Source organism: Meleagris gallopavo, chromosome 1 (assembly GCF_905368555.1).
Source record: "Meleagris gallopavo chromosome 1, MGAL_WU_HG_1.1, whole genome shotgun sequence".
Classification (NCBI taxonomy): domain Eukaryota; kingdom Metazoa; phylum Chordata; class Aves; order Galliformes; family Phasianidae; genus Meleagris; species Meleagris gallopavo.
The window spans coordinates 44,994,788-45,022,156 of record NC_139404.1 but is presented as its reverse complement, the minus strand read 5'-3'; the positions used below and the strand labels follow the sequence as shown (position 1 = coordinate 45,022,156).

Below are 27,369 nucleotides of genomic sequence, written 5' to 3'. Positions count from 1 at the left end.
AACTCATAGGCCTTCCGAAACCAGTCAGTCATTGAAGGGGTATATAGCTATTTAATAAATGTAAACCAAATAAATGTAAATAAATGTAACTTAAATATTCTGGTAACTATTACATATTGTAGATTTGTCATTCCACACAAGTGACAGTTGTATGAATGACGTGCTATTTCTGCTGACACACCGCAGGCTGCTGGCCCAGCAAGTTTAAAATAAAGCTCTCGAAGAAAATTAGTTATTTTTGTCTAGTGCTCTTGATGTTTCATTTGAGCCAATATTTACTTATTCAATCAGACAGAAGTTAAAATATAGACTGATTGAGAAGTATTTTCTTAACCCTTGGGAGCTCCAATTTTTCTTTCTTTCTTATCTCAGTTTTCTCGACTATCAGATTGTTGCCACGCCACATCGCTTTTCCACTAGGAAGTGGCCTGGGACTGATGGGAGCCAAACATTTGGAAATTTGAGCTTCATTTGTTAAAAAAATAAGAGGCGATGGCGGGAGAAGTTTGCGGGAGAAGTTGTCGAGGAGGGATGTTTGCCCTGAGCTGGTCAGCTGTGGTTAATGGCCAAATGTAGAGTAATGGCCAGCAATGCTGTAGGGACCAAATTAGTTGCATCAAAGGGTATGAGGGTGTTGCATGCACCTGAGGATGGCCCCACACCGCTAACATCCCCCGTTCTGCCCCACACCTCTGCAGGTGATATACCGAGCCCTCTCACCACCGCATGCTGCCGAGGACCCATACAGCGCGGAGGCCCAGGCGCAGCTAAAAGTGACCAACCTACGCGTGCGGCTGCTGGAGAGGCAGAGCTGCCCCTGCCACCCGCTGGAACCGCCTGTCCCACCAGCCCCACACTACGCCGTCTACGACTTCATTGTGAAGGGCAGCTGCTTCTGCAATGGCCACGCCGACCACTGTGTTCCCGTCAGAGGGTTCCGGCCTGTCAGGGCAGCTGGTGCTTTCCATGTGGTACGTACACAAACTTTGTGATGTTAACATTTCTGACTCTCTTCTACCCGCAGATCCTAACTAGCACTATCTAAGAAGTACTAAATGTAGGGCATTTTGATGACAGGAGCAGAGGACGTGCAGTTCCCACTGCTCTTGTAGCATCCTCTGATACTGGTTTAGATCATGAGCCAAGGGGCAGGAGGGCTCCAATTCTCACACCAAGGCTTTCCATTGTACCACTCAATACTTTACCTAGACAAAACCCCTGTTTTCTGGTTGTGAGGGGACTCACATCTGAAGGATTCTGAGCTGAAATCCATTGTGTGTGAACAAGATCCAAAGCCCACAGGTGACGGCTCACAGAGTCAAAAAATCTCCCAAGTTGGATGGGACACACAAAGATCCTTGAGTCCAAGTCCTGGCTCCACACAGGACCACCCAAAAATCAGACCATATGTCTGCGAGCTTTGTCCAGACGCTGAACTCTGGCAAGCTTAGTGCCACAACCACTGCCCTGGGAAGTCTGTTTCAGTGCCCACCACTCTCATGTTTGCACCCTGCCAGCCTGGGGATGCTCTAACCTCACTGCCCACAATGCACTGTGCCCTTTCTGTCCTTCCTGGCTTGCCCTGAAGACACTGTCTGTGCTGGCTGGCAAAAGAGCCATGGTGAAAGTTGAAGCCGGCAAGTATAGTGCCCTGTACAATGTGAAAAAGGGAAAGATCATAAAAATGTAAGCCAGTTACTTGAGGTAAGGAGGTCTGGCATCTATCCAGCTCTTCGGAGAGCTCTCATTTCAGTTAAATTATGGTCTAAAACATGAAGCAGACATCATGTTTCCCTTCTAATAGAGCTAGTCTTGTAACATCTTGAAAGTACACAAATTTGAAAGCATGCAGCACTATGATTGATAAGCCTGTTTCATGTAGTGCTGCTCTGGTTTTCACAGATGTTCTCTGAGTGAAAGCCTTTGAAAGGAGCTGTTTGCTTGGGATTGTTTCTGTGTGATACAGTTGCATGGGAGTGTGACCAAGAGCACTGCTGAGAGTTACAGCAGAGCTTGAAGCCAATTATGCTCCCGGTAGAGCTACAGCCTATAGAAATCACAATGCACAGGTAGCAGGTGGTGATGTGGGAAGGAGCTAATGCCAGAATCGTTCTGAAAAATAAAACAAGAAATAGCAGCAAGCCTCTGCACCAGCCCCTGGGGGAGTGGGAAAGTAAACAACACTTATAAACATGGCATGAGTCCCAAAGGTGACGTCTATGTAATGAGGCTGACTCATTTTGCTGTCCCTCAGAGCTGACTCTGCATGGCCTATGAAGGATGGGCCTGCCTAAAGGCAACCTGGCATGCTTTGCAGCAGGACCCTGCTGGAGGGTCAGGGCGTGATGAGACATGTCCGCCGCTGATATTTCCTCACCCATTGCCACTTTTTGCACTGTCAGATCAGGGCGGAAAGACTACAGAATCTGTGGCTGCTTAGCTACAATTCAAATTTCTGAAAACAGAGGAAGATTTAAGAGAAGTGTTTCTGTGTGTTTCACCTGGAAAAAAAGTCAGTCACATTACAGGTAACTCTGAAGATATACAGTCAGTTAGTCATGCGTGAGATGAGGACTTCAGTGGTGGCTTTGTGTAACATTTACATGGGGGCTTTTGCAGACCCTTCACTGTAGGACTAGGGATAGCAAAAGATGGGGAATGCATTACCAACTCTGAATATGATTACAAAATCTGGCTCAGTTCTTGTGCTTATTTTGACCAAAGCACTACTGACGAGCATCTCCTAAGTTAGAGAGTTACATCAGATTTCGAGCAAGTTTAAGATTCCTTGTTTTAAAAAAAACCACCCTTGTCCAAAAAAATATGTCCGGGTTTTCTCAAACTTTTACTTGGTTTCAGCCCAGAGGCAAAATCCTAGCTGCAGGCTTATTTTCAGAGCCTGCTTGGCCAGCAGAAGAACCATACGTGATACATTGATGTTTCTGCTGATGGAGGTCATCCTGGTAGCACTTGGAACAGCTGCCAGGCCTTGGGCAGATCTGCAAAGCCACCTGAAGCATCTCATCCACCTCTCCAGCAGCCAGAATGAAAGGATCTGTCAAGGCCACCTGGGGATGCAGGGACACTGCTGCCTGCTGCCTGCCTGAGTTTGGGGCCAGTGCATCCCTCTCAGTTCAGGATCTCATCCTGGCCGGCTGCCGCAGGATTCCTCCCATCATATGAATTTTTTCTCATTGGCTGGGTCATTGTGCTGTGGATAAAAATGTTCTGAATGGTTCAGTGGAGGCTAAGTTTGGGTTGGCCATGAGATCATAAAATCATATAATAGAATCATAGAATCACCAAGGTTGGAAAAGACCTCTAAGATCATCCAGTCCAACTGTCCACCTATTACCAATATTTCCCACTAAACCACGTATCTCAGTACAACGTCTAAACATTTCTTTACTGATAATACTAACCCAGGACATCCTCAGCTGCAAGGGTGAGATGCAAAGAGAATGGCTCTATGGATGAGAATAGCATGTTTTTCCCCAGCAAGAGCAACTGCAGCTCTATCTCTGGGGTGGAATAACCTCCTCTGTGAGTCAGATCAGTGCATAGGTGGACATTACAGACTCTGAACATTCAGTGTAGGAAAAAAGTATTGTTTCACATTAGTCCTAATGGCACAAAGCAACAGCCAGGACCTGACAAAAGAACAGGTCTGTTTCTGTGCCTTTACCACTGTCCAGCTGCAAACTCATCCATGATCCTCCTCCCTGCAGAGGTTGCTTCATGGACACCACAGAGAAAAGCTTGCCAGCAATTTTCCTGTCCATCTTTCTTCAATCCAATTCCTCTGACAACTAAGGGGATCGTGGCAGGCCTTATCCTGCATTCTTTATGTAGGTGATGGCACCAGTGGAAGCCTACGCATCCCCATGAGATACCCAGTTCTACCAGTTGGAGTTTAGGAGAGGATCAGGCAAAAAGGTTTAGGTAGAGGTGCTTATACATCTGCTGGATTTACATAAATGAGAAAGGAATTTGTACAGGAAAGCTCTAGGTTTGTTTAAACATCAGAAATGCCATGTCAACCTCCAGGTGCATTGTGAGCGTGGAAGTGAGGTTGCTGCTCCAGGGGAGTTTCTGTCTTCACGAGTTGCAGAGAGGACCTAGCTACCCTCCAGTGGTGGTGAGCATTGCTCCTCAGAGTGCAGTAGTGCTGGCTGTCCTGTGTTGTCCAATGGTGTGCCCCAAATAGATGTCAGGATGGTACATCTACTCTCCCTCTCATCCCCACTCCTCCCATGTCATTTATTCAAAGGGTCCCTATCCAAATCATACCAACACTGAACCCAATGCATGTCAAGAAAAAAGCATGCGTGGACGAGCACACCTAACACCATACCATGCATTATAGTTGGATTGGTGTGTGAGATGGATTGCAGGATGAAACACTGCTGTAAAGAAATGTAAAAAAAATCTGAGAGTAAAGAAATGGATTTACAGGCACAGGAGATGCCCCCTGATCTTCAGTGGCTATGGAAAGCCTGGCTTTTGGGGCTGATCTATAGTGCAGGAGCTGGTACATCCGTGCATTGAGCTATTGCAGGGCCAGCCTGACACAGTAGCTATCTTTGATGAAGACTAGAACCTAGGGATTAGGGTTCGTTTATATATATTTATACATAACCGAGGGACATGGCTTATTGGGAAATGTGGACTGGATGATCTTAGAGGTCTTTTCCAACATTGGTGATTGTATGATTCTATGATTAAGTGATTTCAACATATTTAAGATGTACCCAAAGCAATTTGGTGTGGTACTGCTGCCTTACCAAATAGGTACTGCTGCAGATATGCTTCTACCCTTCTTTAATAGCCCAAAATGTTGTGTCAGTGTAAGTCAAGGATTTGTGCAGAAGTTGGGCTTTATCTTGTAAGCGGAACAGACAAGCCAGTTCAGGAAACTCATAAATGAGTGCATTTGAATCAACATGTGGTTGATATATGCAGGTTGGCCAGTTGGTCTCCCTGGGCTCCTTACATCAATATTGAATGAGCTGGGTTGGGGGGATGTGCTAAGGCTGGCATACTGAGTACATAGCTGGGCAGCAGGAATATCCCTCCCCCTTCCCACGTGGCTAACCCAGTGGCTGTTGTAAATTTTTATTGTGCTACTGACATCAAAAGACACTGAAGGTCTTCCCCAGAGCAACTGACAGAAGACTATTGTACAAGGAATAAAAAACAAAGACAGCCCCCACACCCTGAACAACAAACTTTGTATTCTTTCACAAGAGTGAAATAGGATATGAGAATTTTCTCATGCATACATTTGGTTGTCTGGTACTTCGGGAAGTATTGCCATCCTGTAGGCAGGCAACAGCCAGTAGGCATGGTTTCTAAAATTGGCACAGTGGCTTGAGTGCAACACAGTTTAAAAGCCATTGTTAAAGACCAGTATGAATGACGTGGTTTTCCTTCAGACTGATATCATGCCTGTTTTCCAAGGAAGTAAAAAAAAAAAAAAAAAAAGATAGAAAAAATGCAACTTTTTGCAGTTCCAAGCAAGCAAGTCTATTAAAAGGAGTTGCCCCGCCCAACTATTTAGCTCATCTGTCTAGACTATCAGGTCTTTGGGACATTGATTGTGTTTTAGTGTGCATTTGTGTTGAACTTTTTGTACAGTGGGAGAGTCCTTGTAATAGAAATTAATTAATAACAGGTGACTGAGTGCCTTTTTTCCTCAGCACAGCATATCTTTCACTCTGAGACATTTTGGATAAATAGAGTGGAAAGTGCTTTGTAAGATTCAACCAAAAAGTCCGTGTATTTGCAATCTGAAAGGAAGTGCTGGAAGGTAATAATTCAGCAACAAAAGGCTATGGAAGGAAGCATGCCCTAGCAACTGTCTTTGTATATAGAAATCAGCCACTCGTTTATCTTGCAGAAGTCAACTTTTGTAACACTGTTTGCATTGTGCCCTCTAACGAGTGACGTTGTGACTGGGCTGTCAAACTAAGAAGGGAAACAGTGTGAAAATGAACAGGGATGTAAAGACCCCGTGACAAAATGAAAAATGGTATGAAAAGGATTTTCTGCTTAACTGAGTCAAGAGCCATGTGAATGCTTAAAGCAGTGAGACACACAGGGAATTGTGTTTGTGTACTTAGCAATGCTCCATAGTGACCCCAAATGGATATGCCTTATAGTTAAATGTAAATCGAGGTGAATGAAAAGGGAGGAAAAATGTGCTCTTTCCACTGTCAGCCCATGTGGGTCCCATTGTGCCTTCAGAAAGATGCTGAGATGCCAGAGAAATGCCCCGGGCTGGTACCACTTTGCCAGGCTGCCACCTCAGCCCTGGTTCCCCAGTGCTCCCCATCTAATCGGGCATACAGAGGGCACCTGGCCTGGCATCCAGCACTTGTACGCCCCTCACCTGCTGCCATATTTCTTTTTCTTCTGTTATCTCTTCTCCTTCCTCCTGTCTTTAGCTGTCACAGTATCTCTGGAAAACTAAAAAAATTCTTGTCTGCACATGGGTTACAAGAAATGGCTTGTTAGTATTCAGCTCCTTTGTTGTTTCCAACACATAAAAACCTTTTATGTCATGCTGGAATTATGTAGAAGAAAAAAAGAGATTTTCTTCAATGGGATAAAGCTAGGATGGAAGGGGTTTTAAAGCAGAGCTGTTTTAGGGAATAATCATTATAATGCTATTGAAAGAGAAGAAATACATCTTGCCCAAGGCGAGGTTTTTGAAGTGCTTAGTCTGACTTTTGTTAAATTTCTGGGGGAAAAAAAAGAATAGGGAAAAATATATTAACAAAACAGTTGCAGAGAGAAACCAGAGAGCCTTTTTCCCTCCTCTCCACACCTCCTTGGGTCATCACCCTGAGCCCAGCCCACCCTGCACCCAACTGAGTGGCTCTCCTGCTACTTTTCAAGCTTTTCTATAGTACCTCAAGTTTGTTTATAGCACTCATTTCCTTCCCCTGGGTGCAACGCATCTTGCAAGCAATCAGTATGAGAGGCATAGTGTCCTGCTCTGCCTCAGTGGCTCTCCCAGATTTAACTGATTTCTGTTTCTATGCAGCTAGAGACTTTTGAAGTGAGTGTAAAGCAGGTTGTAACATCAGTTTGTGTACGGCATTTCCCTAAAGAGGCTATACGAGAAGTTTTGTAAAGAAATGTAAATTTAGGAGTGAGGAATCTGAGAGTTTGAAGAGGAATGTTTAGAAGTGGTAGCAAAAATGAAAATGTGAAAACACGAGACACACTTTGAGAATGAAATATTCCATCTGCATATTTGTTTTGTTTCTTTCTTTGTTTGCTTCTCATTCTTTCCACACTTTATCACACATATGAGCATATAGGCGACCTCAACTTGATAAGCCAGACAGAGCAAGGAGTATCTGCGGTGAGGCAGAAATAGCACAGAAAGCAATGTTATCTCAGCATTTGCCACTTTAGCTCAGATACTTTTGCATTCTGTCGGATTCTGTCTGTATCTGAATGTTGCTCATACCGTCTGGTTGCTGTACTGTTACACTTGCCCCTGCTCCGTGATCCAGACATTCTAATAAAGCAGGAAAGGACCACTTGAAAGGTTTTTGAAAGATTTCACTATTTGCATTACTGATGAAAACTCTTTCAAGGACTTTCAAGGTCAGTTTTGAAGTGTTGTCTGTTCTGGTTATTTCTGACCCCTGTGAGACATTACCTGAAATCTATTTATTAAAAGGAAACAGCCAGAAAGTCATCATCGGTGAGGGGCATTTGCAGTCTGCATGCGTGTGCACCTACGCAACACACAAGAGTTGTTTACTGCATACTTAAGGTCCTCTCCTCTTCCATTTACTGTCCGTGTTTCTGACAGGAGCAGTTCATGGTGAGTCTCAGCAGCAGCCTATGCATTTAGAAAGAGCACTGTTGTGAAATCTGCGTCAGACATTGTGGCAGGAGGATGTGATCCCAGTTGTTGCCTCCCCTATATTGTGGCTTTCCCCTCAGCTGGCAAGAGAAGTGGCAGCAGAACAGCAAGGCAGAATGCAGCTGATGAGACCTGCTGGTGGGGAGGCTTGCAGCTGAAGTTCCCTGAGTGAATCCATACAGAGCAAAATGCTTCTGGGGTGAACAGAAGCAGGAACCATTTTACCCATGATCACAGCATGACGGCCCTCTGGGTTTGATGACTTGCCCAGTGCGGCCTCCTCCTACACACAGCACCTGTGCTCCCAGGTCCAGCCCAAGCTGGCAGTGGAATCACGCTGCCAAAGAGCCAGCAGCACAGGCAGCCACAGCAGTTGCTGTGGGATGCAGCCATCCACCACACTCTCCTGGATGAGGCAGGCCACCAGCCTCTCCAAGGAGCCATGATGACTGTGTCCTCGCTACGAGCTGTGGGCTGGGGCTGAGCGTGCCAAGCTGCAGCCAGGCCGCGCTCCAGCCTCTCCCTCCACTCTGGACCCAGTGAGCTGGGAGGTGTTCAGCTGCTCCAGATCTCCATTTCGTCATGTCTGGGGGCGGCCGGGCTGCTCTTGCCCTCTGGCTGCGTCTTGTTTTCTTTGCGTTTGCCAGCAGCATGATTAATGCCAGCAGCTGACAGGGCAGCTGGCACCAAGCTTACCATGCTGTCTTTTCATCTCTAATTACCCCCTTGGTCTGTGTTTTCTAGCTGTTCAATTACCTATCTGTCACAAAGATGTCTGACAGTCCCTCATGGTCTTTGTGCTATCTCTGGATCTTCCCTTGTGCTGCAAAACCTCTGCCTAGGACATTAGGTATCTGTGTCCTGAGGTTCTAATTTCTTTTTTCTTCTGCTTGTTGACATTGGCGATGGACACTGAGGTTGTGACCGCTGCTGCTGCAGTGGTACGTTGGTGTTGTACTGTTTGGGAAGGAGAAAAAAGAAAGGTTTTTCAGTGTTTCCCAAGGATGTTTTAGACCTCAGCTTTTTTTAATGTCTCCTGGATGTCCATGTGGGGACTGGAAACCCCCTGCTAAAGATCCCTGTAAATATCAAAGAAAAAAAGAAAAAAAAGAAGAAAAAAAAAGAGATGTGATTACATGATATAATGACATATATGACATACAAATATTAACCTAACTGAAGGTATAAATGCAGAATATCCACCTTTGGCTGCACTAGTCAGCAGGCAGGCCCAGTGCTAGCCTTCCTCCCAGCTTATGTCCTTGCACTAGGCTGACATTGCAGCCCTTGTGCTCAAGCACTGCTGTGAATGACCTTCACTCTCTTTTCCCCACCAGGTCCATGGGAAGTGCATGTGCAAGCACAACACTGCAGGACCTCACTGCCAGCACTGTGCCCCGCTCTACAACGACCGCCCTTGGCAGGCTGCTGATGGCAAAACTGGAGCCCCCCGAGAGTGTCAGTGTAAGTGGCCAGCTTACATGTCATTTCTGTGGGGTGGATGAAAACGCAAAGTATCCTCATGCACTTGAATGGCAGATGTGCCTTTCCAAAATGTGGTTCAGGTTCTTGCCTCTTTTCTATAAACAATTTTCACTGTTTCAACAAATCGTTCTTGTTCTCTTTGGCTTCGTCCCAGCGTGCAAGTGTAATGGGCATGCCGACACCTGTCACTTTGACATGGATGCGTGGCTGGCATCAGGCAACCGCAGTGGTGGTGTCTGCGACAACTGTCAGCACAACACAGAGGGACAACACTGCCAGCGCTGCAAGCCAGGCTTCTACCGAGACCTGCGAAAGCCCTTCTCTGCCCCAGATGCTTGCAAACGTAAGTCAGCAACCTCTTACTGATGTAAGGCTTCTGCTAAATAGGAGGCTGTCAAAGGTGAGATCTTCCTGCTCCTACTTGGAGCAATCTTCTTGCTTCAGCAAGGAATGGGGAGCTCTCAGCAGTATGCAATTTGAATTCCCTCATTGATGCTGTTTGCAAAAAGCAATGATGAGATTTGCAGGACAAAAGCCTGCAGATGCTGTTGACAAATCTGTCCCAAGAATCCCTGTAGGCTGGGGACAGGGGAAGAAAGATGATTCCTTGACTCTCCCGCTATTTTTGGAAAGCAAGAGCTGCATCATATTTGCATGCTTCCTTGTTTAGTCGTTGCCATGACCCCAGAAGCAGGGTGCATTGCCTACGCAGCAGCAGGTGGGTATGGAATGAGAAGCTGGAACACAAGTGAAGTGACATTGCAGAAGGCATAACACCAGGGGGGCGAGACCATAGGCAGCCCACATGTAAAAATTAAATCTTTCCCAAGCCAAAGCAGCACTTCAGAATAGCTCCAGGGAATGCTGTAGGCAGTGGTGATGCACCATGGGGCACACAGAATCCCTACAGCACACTGGGGACATTGCACAGCACCTGGCTAAGCCAAATGTTCAGTTTTGCATCTGCTTGCAGGGGGCCAGACATTGCCACCCCCATCCTGCTCCTGGACTGAGGCTCATCCCTGAGGCACTTCAAGCCCTCCCAGCTTCTCACAGGGCGATTTCCCCCTTCTATCACTCACTCTCTGCAAAGAGAAGCAGCCATAGCTGAATTGGCTTTTTTACAGACCTGGTCTCTTTACAAAAGCAGAACTGACCACAGATCTTCATTACTTGTGTAAATAATTATTTCACTGCTGTAGTATGTACACAAGTTTGGTTTTTAGACAGTGGATATAATTGCTTTTTAAGGTCTCTACATACTTGTGTACAGATCCTTTCCCTTGGTAATTATTGCCAGAACTTATGCAAGCAATTTTTGTTTTAGAGTCTTGTTAGTAAAAAACACATTTAAATCCTGCACTTAAACCTCCTGCACTTTCTTCAGTATTTACAAACTTCAGAGTATAAAGTACTCAATCATTCCAACTTTCCCTGGCAAAGACTGCTTCATGAAAATGCAGGGAGTATCTAATGCTGTCCCTGCAGAGACTGTGGTACTGTGAACACAGAAACTATTTCTCTCTGGGCTTTGAAACTCTTCATCTCCGTAGGACTCATCATGGTTTTCCTACTGGGTTCCCTCTGGCTGATTTGGGGCTGCCCATGAGGGTCATGCTGCAGCCAACTCAACACACCCAGCGTGCTGCCCATGAACACCCCACGCCCCAGAGCTGCCCTGGCCAGCCTGTAGGGCAGGGATGGTTTTTTCTCCTACCACAGCATTTTCCAGACCCTGCAGCAGGTTAGAGCTATTTGTTGTAGCTCCAGCTGAACAGTGAATGGTTAATGACTGTTAAATTAAATTATATAAGACTGATTACAGCCCTCAGCTGGAACATTTCCAAGGACCGTGCCGTGGTTTGCAATAACGAGGGACAAGGAGGATGCCCAGTTATTCTTTCAGAAAGGCCACAGCATTGCCTGCTTGCTTCTGGCTCACAGCACTGTTGTTGTTCAACTGTGGAGCAGCAATGAAAATTTAAAAATACCAAAGTCAAAGTAAATAAAAGAGTTGTTAAGCCATAATCTTTAAGGATTCTTTAAAGATTTGTGTAGGCGAAGAGTGTATATGATATTTGCCTAGGAGTGAATGTGCACCAGATAGAAGACATTCTGCCATTTAAAAGAGCAATCTGTTGACTTGCCCCCTGTCGTACCTATCTGTCCTTTTCTTCACTTCCCCATGAAGCTTCAGCAACACTATGATTGCAGATAATAAATCAGCTTTTATAATTGGCAAGTTTATTTTTGCTTTGAAACTGTAAGTTTTTGAGGGTAAATATTTGTCATATCCAAAGGTTAGATGACAGCTCCAGAAACGAGACCAGTGCCAACAGCTGGGGGGCAAAACGCAGCCCACTGGTCTCACTGCCTTTCAGTCCCTGTTGGGGTGTGGGGAAGGCAGTTGTTTCTTCACACAGGCACAAAAGTCTCATACCAGATGTAACCATGTGGTGTAGTAGGGAGAAGTGCCATTTTTGATGAAGAAGGAAAATGCAAAATTAGAGCCCAGGGGTGAAGTGACTTCAGTGTGCTTAGGATGTGCCCAAAGCAATTTTGTGTGATGCTGCTACCATACCAAATAGGTTCTACTGCAGATAAGCTTCTACGCTTCTTTAATAGTCCGAAGTGCTGTGTCAGTGTATGTCATGGGCTTTATTTTCTAAGCTGAACAGGTAAGACAGTTCAGGAAACTGCTCAATGAGTGCATTTGAAGCAACATGGGGTTGATGTATGCAGGTTGGCCAATTGGTCTCCCTGGGCTCTCAGTACTGAATGAGCCGGGTTGGCTGCCATGTTAATGATACTGCCTATGAATGGAAGGGAGAATAAACAGATGGAGTTGTGGCAGGTTTCTCCTAGTCCCAGCCCATACTAGCGGGGTGGCCATAGTGTGTTAGCTCTGTGCTGTCCCCAAACCTCACACTGAGACTTGTGCCTTATGCTTGCACCTCCGGTCAGCATCATCTTAGCCCTCTGCCCCAGGAGTTGGGATCCAAAATCTAAACCTCACCGTCAGTCAATAAAGAGTGGGTGGCTGTCTGGCAGTGGGTCAGGAGCAGCCAGGAAGGATGGGGGCTGCACAGCCATGTGGAAATGGCCCATTCTTACAACACCTCTCTGTGGCTCCAGTTAAAGCGTACAGCCAACTATGTTCTCATTTTTCATTGCCTGCAGTCCCTTGTAAGCTCACTGCTGTGTTTTCTGTATGAACTTTTGTAAATTTAATGCTTTTTTCTCACCATTAAATTTTCCATTAGAGAAAGAAAAAAAAAGGTAAGAAAGCATCGACTAATGTGTATAAAGCATCAGCCCTAATAGGACCAGGAGTGAAACTCAGCTGAAACTCAGCCAATATAGGACTGAGTCTCTCTCTGAGCACGGAGGGTGTCAAGTGCTTGCTATTTTCCCTGGAGGGGCTGAGGAATGCCATAAATACTCTCAGCATCTAGGAGGAAAATAGAGCATTTGGATACATGTGTCAGGTGTAAAACACTTCACAGGCTTCAGGAGAAAGGTATGCAGCTCTCACTGAGCGCCCTTGAAAACTATGCTATTAAAGGTACCAGCGTTCACTGCCTGCAGCTAGTTATGCAGTTTGTGGAGAGGCTTTCTAATCTTTTAATTTTATATAATTATATTTGTTTGGGAATGGAAAGGGTGGGGAAAATTTGGGGATTACTTTAGCAAAGATTTTGGATTCGCAGTCTTCTCTTAAGTTGACTGCCAATATTAACTCATCCTTTAATATTTTGAAACTGTGCTCCAGATATGTCAAAGCCCTGAAACCACAAGCACATCACCAGAACAAAATGAAATGTACGTGCACAGCAGTAAGTATGTTGAGAGAAAGTGAGGTTCTGTAACACGAAATGGCTCTTCTGTTGCCTTTGTAGTTGCAAAGTAAAAATATTTGCATTAGCATTTGGTAAAAAATTTCCCTCCAAATGAAAATTTTCTCAGGAAATTCAGTTTTTATGTAAATTGAGATTTGGGCAGCAGTATTTCAGGGAGGATTTTTATTTTTTTTCATCATTCACATCACCAAAGTGGAATGATTCACATAGCCCGGTGATGCCTGGCAGTGGTATTCGCTTTCACATTTTGAAACGATGGCTTTAAAAGATGTGCTTTTTGCACTCCTTTGATTAAACGGCCATCAGGAGCGGGGTGTTTAACCTCCAGTTGGCCAGCGAGTCGTTGTTGCTGTCTGACTAACCCCGTGGTGTCCCCACAGCCTGCTCCTGCCACCCGCTGGGATCGGCCGCACTCCCCATGGGCCCCCGCACCTTCTGTGACCCCAGCACCGGTGACTGCCCCTGCAAGCCTGGTGTGGCAGGGCCACGCTGTGACCGCTGCCTGCCCGGATATTGGGGCTTCGGCGCTGGCGGCTGCCGCCCCTGCGACTGTGCCCGGAGCTGCCACCCTCTCACTGGCGATTGCCACAGCAGCAGCAGGTGAGTGAGGGCTCCAGCTGCCCCCCAGACTCCAGGCAGGTACTGCTCCTGCCTGGTTTATGTGCCATCTGACAGCACCTGTTCAGCCAAGTAATCAGCACTGTCAGGGATTGGGGGAGGAGGGGACATTGATGCTGTGACTCCTTTGGGTGCTGGACACTGGCATGGTGGCACTGCTGGCATTTGGTGCTGGTGTGAACGGAGCAGGTGTTTTCCATGCCCTCCACAGTTTTTTTCTCTCCGTGAGCAAAATAAGATCCTCAGGGAGACCTGAGCACTCAGAGACCAGAGCTAAATGTTGCTGCTGTTACAACTCAGTTTGCATTGACTGCAGCGGGCAGTCAAGCTCTGATTTCTAGAAGCAGCACGTGTGAATGACAGCCCAGTGTCTGGATCTCATAGCATGCTTTTTTGCCATAGAGATAATATTTTTAGCAGAGAAATCCCTATTGCACAGTTTAAACCAAAAATGGATTCACGACCCTCTCTGGCAACCCTCAACCAGCTCATTTTCCAAAGCTGTCCCTTTCAGCTGTGTATGTTTAACAATGAGACGTGTGGCAGAGCTGCTCTCCAAGGATGGGCAGTGAGTTACGAGTGCTTTCTGCCAGTGGCAGGAGGATGGCTGACCCTCTTCCTTTCCCTCAGCAGTGCGGATGTGAGCTGGCAGCAAGAAGTGCTGCCCTTCCAGCCAGCACTCAACGAGAGCAAGCCCGCCTGGGGCTGGGAGGATGAGCAGGGCTTCTCGGCTCTGCGGCACTCCGGTAGGACCACAGCCCCACGTGCTCCCACATCCCTTCCACTGACATGTCCTACACTGGCATGCAGCATCCTACTTTGGCATCAGCTGCACTGAGGGTGCAGTGAGAACTTGCCTGTACTCCAGCTGCAGGTCCAACTGGGGAATTCCTTCTCCCCAGCCCTATTAGGTTGATCAAGGCAGTGCTGGAGCTGCAGTGCTGCAGTGAAGCAGCCTGGCCCCACAGCACTGCACGGGCTGGTGACAGCCACGTCCTCCCTCAAAACCACTGCACACAAGCAGGTCAGGTGTAATTTCCTGCATTTGGAGAAAGCAGCACGATAAAAATCTTGAGGATAGGATAATTGAGTTAATTGAGGGGAAAGCTCCATCATTTGTCTGGGCAACTTAATCTGAAACGTAAATAAGTATAACATGTTATTCTTTGTTCTAAGATCACAGAAGTCATTAATCTGCCTTAACCTCGGCAGTGTTTCCTTCTAAAATTGTGTCTGGGACATTACAGTGTGGAAAATACCACAGGAAAAGACATGCATGTTATTTGCATCCTGAGGCCACATAATGAAGCCTTTGTTTCCCTTCTCTTCAAATTGTAAACAAGGAATAATTGCCCTCAGACTAAGGCTATGTTCAGCCCAGATCTGAGGACAGGGCATATTGAGGGGGTTGTGGACCATATAAAAACCTCCAGCAGATTCCAGTGATGCAGCCAAATCCCTCCCGCAGCATTGAGGCTGGGACCATGAGGCAGCAGCCACCTCCCACATGTCCTTTTCTCCCCAGCCAGGGCCACGTAACTCTCATGGATGGTAGCAGACACTTCTGCCCTCCCAAACCCCAGGGTGTCTGCTAAGATCCCCACTGGGAAGTACAATCCACATCCATTTGCTTTGTTTTCTTCTCACAGGTAAATGCGAGTGTAAAGAGCAAGTTTTGGGCAACTCCAAGGTCTTCTGTGGAATGAAGTATACCTATGGTGAGTTGTGGTAGGTGATGGAGGTGTACAGGGAGGTTCTACAGGAGTATAGTGCTGAGCAACCCTTTCTCTGCAGCTTGCCAGAGGGGAGCAGCAGTCTGGAAGCAAACTTTAGCATTCAGACACTGATGATGTTGTCACTGTGTGAGGGATAATGAAGGCCCAAAGCCTCTGTATCCCCATACATCTCAGCATGCTCTCAGCAATGGAGCATGCCAGTCCTGCAAATTCTTGGGCTACTTAGTCTAGGGACAGATTTTTGCCTCTCCAAAAGCATGTAGATATCTTGGTGCCTTGTCACACTGGGTGAAGCATCTTGTTCCTCTTGCTTCCAAAGTGAAATCATGGGAATGCAAGAGCTGTAAGTGCCTTGAGAGGCTCTCTGGATCCAAGGCAGAGTAGAAGGCACTGATACTGAAAACAAGTCACTGAATAGTCACTGAAAAGTCACTCTTATAGACCAGCTGCCTCACAAAAGGTGTAGAAATCGCCAAATATGAATTACACTGAGTGGAAAGAGGGACAGTGATAACTACCAAAGACATTATATGGAAAAAAATGGCACTGACAGCCACCAGGAGCCCTGTTAGCAAAGCTGAGCTGTTGCAGTGGGGTGATGTATATCACTTATGTGGGCATAGCACGTTGGATTTCAGTGAATGAGAGGAGATATCTTGTTTCCCAAGACCTCTCTGCTCTGTTTTAGCAAAGACCTCCTTTGTACTGCTGCAGAGTAAGAACTGCTTTGTGCAGCACTCCCTCCCATCATAGCTTTCCAGAGGTTTCTTGCACCTGTTTCATCTTGCACTAAAGCTGAAAATGAGCAGGGAGATAATCCATACTGCGGTGCTCTGCGGAGCAGCCCACAAAGGCAAGTTCAAGGGGCCGCCAGTTGTTGAAATATAGCCCTGGCTTAGTGATGTCAGAAAAAAATCTGATTTTGCTTTGCTTTGCTTTCTGGCTGCGACAGTTACTGAGTTTAATCTTGCAGAAGATAAGAAATAATAATTTTTAAAAAAGCACAAAAAAGCCAAGTTCATAAATCTTATCTAAAGTGCACTCAGGCTTGCTGCCCTTTCATCACTCAACATGCAAGGTGTCAGCTCAGCTGGAGAAAGATGAATTATGGGGCCCATCGCGAGTGCTGTAGAAGGAAAGGTTTTCCTGTGCTTCATAATCACAGAATCAAAGAATCACAGAATGGCCCGGGTTAGAAGGGACCTCAATGACCCCCTGTCACAGGCAGGGCCACCAACCTCCCCATTTGATAGTAGACCAGCCTGCCCAGGGCTCCATCCAACCTCACTTTGAACACCTCCAGGGACAGGGCTTCCACAGCCTCTCTGGGCAGCCTGTTCCAGCATCTCACCACTCTCATAGTAAAGAACTTCCCCCTGACATCCAACCTAAATCTTCCCTTTTTCCCTCCTTCAACTTAAAACCATTTCCCCTTGTCCTGCTGTTATGTACCCTTGTAAAGAGTTGATTCCCCTCCTGTTTGTAGGCTCCCTTTGGGTACTGAAAGGCTGCAGTGAGATCACCCCACAGCCGCCTTTTCTCCAGGCTGAACAAGCCCAGCTCCCTCAGCCTGTCTTTGTAGGGGAGGTGCTTCAGCCTTGTGATCATCTTTGTGGCACTCCTCTGGACCTTCATAACATGTGGTGCTGAGTAAAGCACCACTGTGGACATTAGCATGGTCTCGAGGTGACTGGTGTGTGGGACCTGGGCCCTGACACTTTGCTTTGTCAGGACTGTCAACAGATACATGGTGTCCCAGTTCTAACTCCATCCTACGCAGGAAATTAGGTGGCTAGGGTGTGCCTGTGGGTATCTGTGAGGTCAAGATTGCCTCAGTCCCTACCAACATCTTGGTCTTTGCCACTCTGTTTTGATGGCAAAGAGGGAACACCAGGGCAGGATGGGGACAGCACTACCAGCTGCCGAGCCCTGCAAAGCCTCAATGCTCATCCCTAAAACCAGGGCTTTCCTCTTGATTTCCAAAAGTGCTTAAGAAGCATAACTCTTTGCTGAGCTCTGGTGGAAAATGTGGCCTTTGCAAGTTTTGAAGCTGAGATCATGGGACCTTCCTGCTGCCTATGTGGCAAGCCCAAGGGCTGTGGCCAGACCAGCTGGTGGTGTCCTTGCCCACTGGTATGTGGACCCAGCTGTTCCCCCCACAGCTGTGCAAGAAGCATTGGGCTAACTCCAGTGTAATGAAATCATTGCTCTCACTGTTTCACTCAGACTTTAAATAGTTTATATATTTCTGGTTTTTAATTCATGTCTTCCCAGTGATAAAGACAAAGATCTTGTCAGCTCATGATAAGGGCTCCCATGCAGAAGTCAATGTGAAGATCAAGAAAGTCTTAAAGTCTACAAAGCTGAAGATTCTGCGGGGTAAGAGAACGCTCTACCCTGAGTCCTGGACTAACAGAGGCTGCACCTGTCCAATCCTCAATCCCGGTAGGTTTGACTCCCTGGGAAGTACATCTCCTCCACATTCCCACAGATTTCATCCTCACCTTTTCATCCCCTTATGCCGATGAGTTTAAGCTACAGCCTAATGTTGATTAAATTCTTGGCATCTACATCATTTGGGTTCCAGCATCCAACTATCCAATTTGAATTTTGTAGCAAAAAATACACTTCATTCTGTAGATTTTTAAACGTACAATTGCTCTTCACGAAGCATAGTAACAGCACTACAGCTCTATTAGAATAGGTGTATTCCCACAAGAGTTAGATGCATACTGTGCCATGAATATGTGACATATCTTTTAAAAACTAATGCTAATTCGAATCCATAAAAGTGCACTTAAATCTAATCTTAGGTATGATATTGTACTGAAGATAGAATCTAATCACAAGGGAAGATGCAACTTGCAAAGTAACATTAATTCACATCTTCAACTTTCAGAAGAGCCTCTCTTATGCTGTGAGAGGCTTTGGCTTCACAGTTTTTCCTCATCTTTCATTGAAATGAACTGTAATCAGTGGTGGGTAAACAGTCCATGCAGTATCCAGTAGGAACAGAGAAATGCATACTCCAGGTTTTCTTTAACAGAGCAAAACTAAGATCCAGTTGACACACCTTTCTTTACAATTCCAAGATAAAACAAGAGTTACCAACTAATTTGGATAAAAGATCTTCTTTCTGTAAGGTGCATACTTCACCTGGAAATCACTGATTGAAGCACTGACTTCAGTGCTGAGACTTATTCTACATGTGCGTCTTTGGGAGCTTCCTTCAGGGGGAAGGGGCTCTCTGCTAGGCTGGGTCATGCAGGAAGGTTATTCATTTATGAGGTATTTGCAGTCTTTCATGTCCACCGAAGCGACTGCGTTTGGCTTTGAAGGCAGTCTGCTCTGATAATACAGCTGCAGTCAGGAGGTCTCCTCAGATGCAAAGGTCTGATGGATCAGCAGCACTGAGCAGGACTTCACTGTTGGAGCACAGCAAGACTTTGGATGGTAAAACACCATAAATCTGTAATGAAATAGATATCGCTATTTTAATTTTCCATATGCAAAGCAAACGCACACAACAAAGCTCAGATATGGCTGCCTTAACACAAACCTGGAGGAAAGCTACAGAAACTGTCAGAGACCAACTGCACAGAGCAGCCCCACACCTGACACCCAGCCCTGTGACACCATAAGCTTCAGGGGAGCTTCCCTGGTTTCCCCAGCAGAGAATAGAGCAGCAAACACATAGCCCATTAATGATGTCAGCAGAGCAGTGGAGGTGCAGTTGTTGGAATCCCATCAGTATAAATTTATTTCAGCTTTCATATTCAAAAACATCTGTGAAGCTTGGGGAATCTCTTGGTCCTGGGGGAAAACTTGAAAACATAACTGAGTGCACCTTAAAGAATGAATCACTTCAAAGGAGAAAAAAAAACAATCCCAAATACTTTTTTAAATCTCATTTTTAGCTAACACATTCATTTCTGGATAGTTGGCAATACCATAAGAGCAAAGTTAGCCCTCTCTCAGAGTAAGAGCTTATGACCTCCAGATGAATAAACCACCAACAGCAGGATAGAAAGCCAAGCTGACATAAAATAATTTCTTGACATTAGCTGTAATGGAAATCACATCTCCTAAAAACATAGAGATGAAAGATAAAAGTAGAAGAAAGCGAAACATATTTTTACTCTGTTTCACAGTGCTGAAGTGACACCAAATGGAGGGTAAGCTCTTAAAAGTTCTGGCAAAAAATAGAACCTCTGCACATCTAACAGATCTCCACAGGCTGCTTCCAGATGATAAATGTGCCAATGGTCCCATGAGGGAACAGGCTGGCCTTTGGGGAGTGCAGAGGGAGATTGTGATGTCTTGGCCATCTCCAGGAAGCAGTAGCCCTTCCTAACTTCCTAGTCCCTCACATATGCACAAGAGGAGCTCTCCTTGCTAGCAGTGCGGACAAAACTCAGCCTCCAGTCTGGCTTGTAGCATCTCTTGTGTATTTTATCTTTTCAGTTCTGTAAAGTCAGACTGAAAATCTGGAAGGATGAATGTTCCTCTAGAAAGAGAATCAGCAGCCAAAGCAATAATAACTTTTCCTCTGAAAATGCGGGTCACATTTTTCTCTTAAGAGATTTAGGAGCCCTTAAGAAGTAATGTTTACAGCAGTAGGATTGACACAGCCAAAATGAAGGTCTTGCAAAGGCTGCTCCTGCCATGCAAATTTCCTGTGTTTACTTGGCAGAAGAGAGGATGTGTGTGCCCAGAAGCTCAGATGAAACAGATAACAAATTGTATTGAATTAAGAAAAACACACTTAACCTTTAACTAGGGGACACTGTCCCCTTGCCACCACCTCCCTTTACTCTGAGCAGCAAAACAAAAACCCAAGAAAACATGAGCAGAGTGCCTGCTGCACCCAGTGGAGGGGCTGGGAGTCCCCGTGTGGCTCTGGGATCCCTGTGAGTTATGCCCCAGAGTCACGAGCAGCTTTCCACCCTATTGCTGCAGGTGAGGAGGGCTCTGAGCCTTTCCAGGTTCTCATCCTTCTGGCACAGCAAGAGAGAGGCTGGAGCCCACAGAACTGTGGAGGCTTCGTGTCCCCAGGGATGAGCACAGGCCAGTGTGAGCACAGCACAATGTCCCATAGCAGCTGCCCTCCCACTGCGCTGATCTCTGCCTGAGCCTTGGCTTCTACATGTCAGAAAGACAGAAGGCAGTTCAGGCACCCTAAGCCAAAATCTCAACTGCTTCTGTGATAATCCTGGTGATACTGTGCCTGGCTACCCTCATATTCTTCTCCTTTATATGCATGTTCCAAAGGACTTGTACATTAATTGCACTCAGGTAGTGTTAATAGCCCTTCCCCTAAACACAGTGCTGCACAGACCCTGACCACTTTGCTGGTTTGCAGGCTTGGAGTACCTGGTGGCAGGACACGAGGATGTCCGGACGGGCAGGCTCATCGTCAACATGAAAAGCTTTGTCCACCAGTGGAAGTCGGCTCTTGGGAGAAAGGTCCTGGAGATTTTAAAAAAGGACTGCAACTAGATACATGTGGCCAACTAGGGCATTTCTTCATGCACAGAATGCAAGAGCCTTCACAGAGGGAAGGCCTCAAGGATGAAAACTGGAACATAAGAAAATAGCGCCAAAGCGTGTAGCAAGGCATTGCAATTTGTAGGCGCTGACTGATTTAACCCTTCCTGGCCAATGCCCATTCACTCACCTGTAGCTTCCTTGCAAGGCACTCCCTGAGCCCAGGTTTTGTTGCGTTGAGGGGAAGAGCAGGAAGGGCGATCCTTGGTTTGGCCCCAGATGAGAGGTGATGAGCGCTGCCAGTGCCACCAGGATGGATCTGGGGTCACTTCCAGGGGCTCCAAGAAAATGCTGCAGAGCAGCAGGAACACGTGGCTGAGAGTTGGGTGCTGCTGCCCTTCACTTCACCATGCTGTCGGAGGTTTTGGGGCTCAGCTCCCTGCCTGTGCTCTCGAGGGTGGACCTGTTGGGTGATACGAGTTCCTCTGCCCTCATGCACATGTGGTAGCTGCCGGTTCTCTGTCACCGCGGCAGAGCAGAGCTGGCTCCGTGGGGCGCGGTGTCTCTGAGCTTTTGTCCTTGAAGTGTTAAAATATGAACCCAGCCTCCTGTAAATATTTCATTGTATAAAGCACTTTACTACCTGCCACTTCACGGTGTGGAAGGCCAGACTGTGTTTGGGAGAGAAGAGGTTGAAGGTGGCACATGGAAAACCTTCCTGAAACAGAAGCACTCCTGAAGACGCACGGCATAAAGGGAAGGGCCAGCCTGGCATGGCCACTCGGAGCATCCCGGGGTGCAGTCTGAGGGATAGAAAGCATTTGCACTGAAGTCCCAGCTTCAGACCAGCACTTGGGCTCCGTGGGCAGGACTTGGCAGTCAGTACAAAAAGAAGAGACTTTGGAATGAAAATGCAATTGCCAGCGTAGGAAACTGCCCACAGGAGGAGTGGATCTGAAGAATGGAAAGGACTGCCATTCACATATCCCCACCCAGTGATTCACGATGGGCCTGGAGTTTATTTTATTTTTATGTTAGTATTTAAAAACTGAACACTCGATTCGTTTTCTTCTGTGATATTGTTTGCAATATATATGGCCACTGCACTTCCACATTAACACCCATATGGAATATAGCACAGTTTACTGCAGTTTTCAGCACTAAAGTATATCTTTTCTGTAAAGCGTCTTTGAAGCACATTGCGTAGTATATTTTGCTCATGAGTATGAGAAAAGAAAAGGCAGACATGCAACATCATAAGAACCACAAGCCTACCAATATGCTTTACATATGTATTTTTCTTTCAAAGTCCTGTGGACTCAAAAAAAAAAAAAAAAAAAAAAACAACCTATTTTGGTAATTTGTTTTTATATCTCATGTATGTAATAAATATATAATGATTTCAACATTCCAGCAATGTGGTCTTCATGCCTGCTCTGAAGAGCGTGCTAAGGGTGAGGAGAAGCTGCTGTGGGGAGGTAACATTCACCATATGAGAAAAGGCCAAACCACGGGGATGGCTCACAGAAATCCAGCTTTGTTTGTTTGGGGGGTCTTAATCATAGGCTCTTCTCAAACAAAGGGGAGTTGCTCTTCTCAAACAAAGGGGAGTTGCTCTTCTCGAAGCTGGCCAAATCTTTGCATCCATACAAACCTGGTGGCTGAGCTGCAGAGCAGTAATAGATAAACAGCAAGTCAGGAACAGCTGAAATCGGGTTCACTGCCTACATGAAAACTGTAAAGGAAAATAAAATGTGTGGAAAGTGAAGACTGTGGCAAAAGATGTACAAGAGCACCACAAAGTGAAATCAGGCATCAGAATAGACGAGCGAGAAGGCAAAGGCTTCTTCAGAATTGGAGCTGTTGGAGACCTTGACTTATGGATGTGGACTCTGAAGCTGGCTGAGCCAGGCTCTAGCCCCATGGTGTGAAGTTTGGCATGCAGTCTGACATCACACTTTCCTTGCTCCCACCTCGAGTGTAAGCAGCACTGATAAAGAGAAGAGCTGCTGAAGCAGGCAGAGCTGGTAGCTTCCCAGAGCATAGCAGGGAGAGCAGAGCAGGGAGAGCTGAGAAGGGGAGCATCCAGCCTTACCAGCAATTCACAGGTTTTTACCCCCTCCTTCTGAACTCAAATCCCATATTGAGGGTTATTAGGGCCAAGCATAAAGTGAACAATCTGCCATCACTGATGCCAGTGGAACAAAGCAGGATGAGTCACTCAGATTCGCCCATTGGTTTTCACTAATCTGAAGCTTGGTGCCTGGAGGAGGCTTATGACTTGGAGGAGGCGAGATCATTTACCAGTCCAAGTCCTGGCATGCTTTAGAACCGCTGTCCCCTCCTGCCACTGGCAGGGCCACACAGGCTCCAGGCTGGGTTGGTAATACGTATGCCAACATGGGCCCGTCCCCACCAGCTGTCACTCACTGCAGTGTGCTCCTCCAACCTTCGTGGAAAGTTCCAGGCATGTTTAATATAGATGTGCCGACAGGCTGAGTCTTTTGGGAAGCGACCATGCTGCTGAATGTGCCTGGACATCTGGTACTACAAGGCTGCAGGAATGGAAAATCAGACTGGTACAGGTAAACACAACAGCTCTGGAACAAATAGCTGCAGTGCTGTTGTTGTTTTCTTAAACCTTTATTTTTAGTTACTGTATTGACTTCAGTATCCACAGCATAGAGAATAAATATCTCAAAAATATCTGGTGGCTGCTGCCCCAGCATCCAGAGGAGCACTGTCTCTGATACAGCAGGAGGAGATCAGCTGTCCCTGGTCCTTCTGGGCTCAAGTGTTGATTTTTTGATGACAATATTTCCAAAGCATGCCCCTGCCTTGGGGTCACTACTCTTTTCCCACAAATTCATCATAGAAACCTTATGAGTGCCTCTGGTTTTTGCTGCAAAGGGAGGGCAGTGAGGCCTCAGCAAGTGCACAGGCTGGGAAATACACTATATGTGGAAAACTTCTTGGCTTTTTGAAAGTGTTAGCATGGCTGAGAGGCTGAAGCCCCATTGATGCACTCTGCCTTGCCCAAGTCCTGTTCCCTGTGACATGACCTTCAGTTCAGGGCATCTCCAGGCTCTGCCTGGACACATTCTGAGAAGTATACAGACATAAAAGAAGCTCCCCAGGCTGCTGAGGTCTGTCAGGGGGTAAAGGTGTGGGTACAGCGCATACTGTACATACCCCCAGAACATCTCACTGCTGCATTTCCCAGATGATTTCTCTGCTCACATCTCTGAGCTCTCCAGCCTGAGTAGGGTGCTTACACTGCCAGCATTTCTTCCTTTGGTTCTTTGCTCTGTTCTTTCAGTGCTGTGCACAGACTTCTTATGCACTCACCGAGCACAAGAGCTGTATTTTAACTTACCTGAAAAACACCTGGGAAAAGGCCTGTGGTTTTGTATGAAAATTGGTGAGAAGAAAGAAATTGCTTCCTAAAACATGAGCAATGTTTCCCTGAACTGGTATGCTGTGGGCATGGATATGCACTCCTTTCAGCAGGTGTAAAATCCAGTCCAGCCCCAGGCTTGAGACACATGCTGAGGTGCTGGAACAAAGGAGAGAGAGATTAAAATCAAGCATCTATAAGGCTGACAATGACCTCTGAGGACAGGATCTTTCATCGCTGTATTTCTTATGCTCAATTTATACGTCTTCCCTGCCTGGTTCAGTAGAAGTTAAGTTTAAATTATAACTTTATAATGTACAGCTGCAGAAACACAACTGCCCTCTGCTACTCTAGGAGCTGGGTCTCCTTCATTCACATCAGGTGCAACTTGTGTTTGGACCCTGGGTGTTGTGCGGCCTCCACGAGGTCACATCCAGAACCTTTAACTGGGCCTTTCTGATTAACACCTCCAGAAGTCAAGAAAGCCATTACAGATACACAGGGAGTGGAGCTTTGTGCCACTGACGTGTAGGTGGCAGATGCCAGTTGTCCAAGGATCCCCTGTTCCCCAGATACAGAGAGCTCCAGGAGCACCCAGGGGTGTTACAGCTGCACAACTCCCCCGCAGGGACAGCTCTGCATGCCAGAAGACAGACAGGTACTTCAGTCATTCAAAAGTGCCACTGAGGGTGCTCAGAAAGTAGACCAGGGGCTGCCCAGCACCACAGCCTGTTGCTCCAGAGGCAGGAGGAAGGACACAACAACGAGAAGACAGAAGCCAAGTTATGCAGCTGAGAGGACAACAAAATTTTCCTGGTCAAAGAGGGTGACTGGCGGAAACCCAGAAACACAGCATAAATACCACTCGTGGTCACATGGAGGCAGCTGGCCACAGCTCAATGCTGCTCTCCCTATTTTTGGGAAGCCATCCCACTGGTGCATAGGGCTGCTCCCTGCCAGCAGCAGGGAGGCACTGCCAGTCCCGCTTGGCCATAAACAGGATGCCCTGCCTGGCCAATAGAGATGAGATGGACATCACTGGACAAGACAAGGCTTGGCCTGCCACCACCACACCACATTCTGTTGGCTGGGTCTGTTCCCTCAGCCTCGTTCTGTGCTGGTGACTCTTTATCTTTGACACATTAAAAGCAATAATACCGAATGCTGCGCAAAAAGCCCTTATAATTGGATAATGGCCACGGAGCATCAGTTGCTTGGTTGCCTGGAGGGAAGCATGAGATGTTTTTCCACCCACAGCCCTATTATGAAGCTGACAAGGTCCTGCTCCCTGCAATTCCCATTAATTTTACTGCTGGGCTTAGAGATTTATGGCAGCTTTGTCTGACATTTGTGAGCCAGACAGGTATTGTTACATGCCGGTATGGCCCCAGCAGCAGCCGGGCGTCGCTCTCCACAAATGGCTGCATCCCAACCAGTCTGTGGCGTGCCCCAAAACTCCCAGCTCTTGTACAGTGAAAGACTAAATAACTGAAAATTGCCCTGAGCTTCAGTCTGCCTTTCCACCCCCAAGCAAGCCATACATGTGCCAGAGATCAGGAATCACTGTGCATTCTGTGTTCAAACAGTAAGCAAGCTTAAATCCTTAGAAACCCCTGAAAGCCAGTGCGTGAGGACATGCACCAAGGACATGCCACTCCTGTTATCTAGACCTGCTGTGGATTGGAAGAAGTCCAGCACACACCTGCCATCCTGCCAAGCAGCAGAGGAGCAACCAGCTGGCACTCTCATCTTCCTGCTTCCAGCATGCAGTTCTCTATAGCCACGGGGATTCTTTTTTTCTCTACAAAACATCCAAAGAGAGAGGAAATAAACAGAACTAAAATAGCTGCAGTACAAGAGAAAATACCATTGGAGTTCCTGTTCACAAGGCTATCCTGGCATTTATCTGAGGCTGTTGACATACTTCAGAGCCACCCAGCCTCTGCCAGCTGGATGTCAGGCTCAAATCCATAATCCAGATAACTTCTTGCTCAGTTCTGCAGTTTCTGCACTGTTATTTCCTTGCAGTGGCAGTCACTCCTCGGCACAGGCCTTGCCAGCCATGGGCCGCCCGTGGAAACCCAGTGGTGCTGTGGGGGCCTTGCTGTGTCTGTGCCATTTTGTCCTGGTGATTGGTGTGCTGCCTAGCACTGATCTCCTGTCCCATTGTTACTACCTGAATTAACACAATTTTAATAATAACAAGCCATTCTTTACTTCCAGTGAAGGAAATGAACTGGTTGATTATCTTAAGCATCACATAACCAAACAACAAAGCTTCCTATCAAGAGATCCAGTGAGCTGCCATCGTAGGCTGAGGAGCAAAGCTCAGATTTTGGTTCTCCGAAAATGTGACGTCCATGGGCACTATAAGTAGGCATTGTTTGTGTTGCTGCACATTCCTGCAGTGCTTTCCACTGCAAACCTGCTCAAACCATGCAGCTCTGCCAGCAACTGTGACCTTTTCTCATCAATGAAAGACAATACATGCTGGTTTTGAGAGCTAGTGACTCTGCATGCTTTTTTTCCTTTGGTGCTGTCATGCAGACATGTGTTAAGCAGAGGGGGAAGTACCAGCAGTGGTCTACTGTGGTAAGTATTGGGAAATATAATGTGTGGGGTACACAATTAAATCCATTTTGACTCCATGTCATGTTATGTGACAATAAAGGAGTGAACAAACACAGAGAGCTGCCTTTGCAGTGCAAACAGACACAAAGTAGCACAGTTGATTTTCCCTCGACTTTACCTTCCTCATATTCCCAGCCTTGGAGCCCTCTGGTATCTCTGCACCCATTGATACAGGCATGTCCTTCACACGGGGCCACAAGAGTAGGTCCTCCAAGCCATACACAGCAGTGGTGGTGCTGGGCAGCCCTGCTGGATCATGGGCCATCATCA

At 46.6% G+C, this 27,369-nt stretch overlaps 1 protein-coding gene and 1 long non-coding RNA gene across 5 annotated transcripts in view; one reads left to right on the top strand and one right to left on the bottom strand.

Annotated features, from left to right (window-relative positions):
• Positions 1 to 22,484, top strand: part of NTN4 (netrin 4) — a 35,778-nt gene extending 13,294 nt beyond the window's left edge. For 3 of the 4 annotated variants that reach the window (XM_085223357.1, XM_010709321.4, XM_085223376.1), the window contains exons 3-10: positions 699 to 971; positions 9,223 to 9,349; positions 9,525 to 9,713; positions 13,611 to 13,830; positions 14,479 to 14,594; positions 15,498 to 15,566; positions 17,859 to 18,029; positions 20,947 to 22,484. In XM_085223357.1, coding sequence (XP_085079483.1) covers positions 699 to 971; positions 9,223 to 9,349; positions 9,525 to 9,713; positions 13,611 to 13,830; positions 14,479 to 14,594; positions 15,498 to 15,566; positions 17,859 to 18,029; positions 20,947 to 21,083 — 1,302 coding nt within the window. In that variant the 3' untranslated portion in view covers positions 21,084 to 22,484. The remainder of the gene's footprint in view (positions 1 to 698; positions 972 to 9,222; positions 9,350 to 9,524; positions 9,714 to 13,610; positions 13,831 to 14,478; positions 14,595 to 15,497; positions 15,567 to 17,858; positions 18,030 to 20,946) is intronic. The other variant, XM_085223361.1, reaches the window with a different exon arrangement.
• LOC146545277 (uncharacterized) lies at positions 22,208 to 26,450 on the bottom strand. Its single transcript, XR_014883199.1, has 2 exons — positions 26,171 to 26,450; positions 22,208 to 24,627 (listed from the first exon to the last, which is right to left on the bottom strand). It is a non-coding gene; the product is annotated as an uncharacterized LOC146545277 (long non-coding RNA).
• Positions 26,451 to 27,369: the final 919 nt, after the last annotated feature.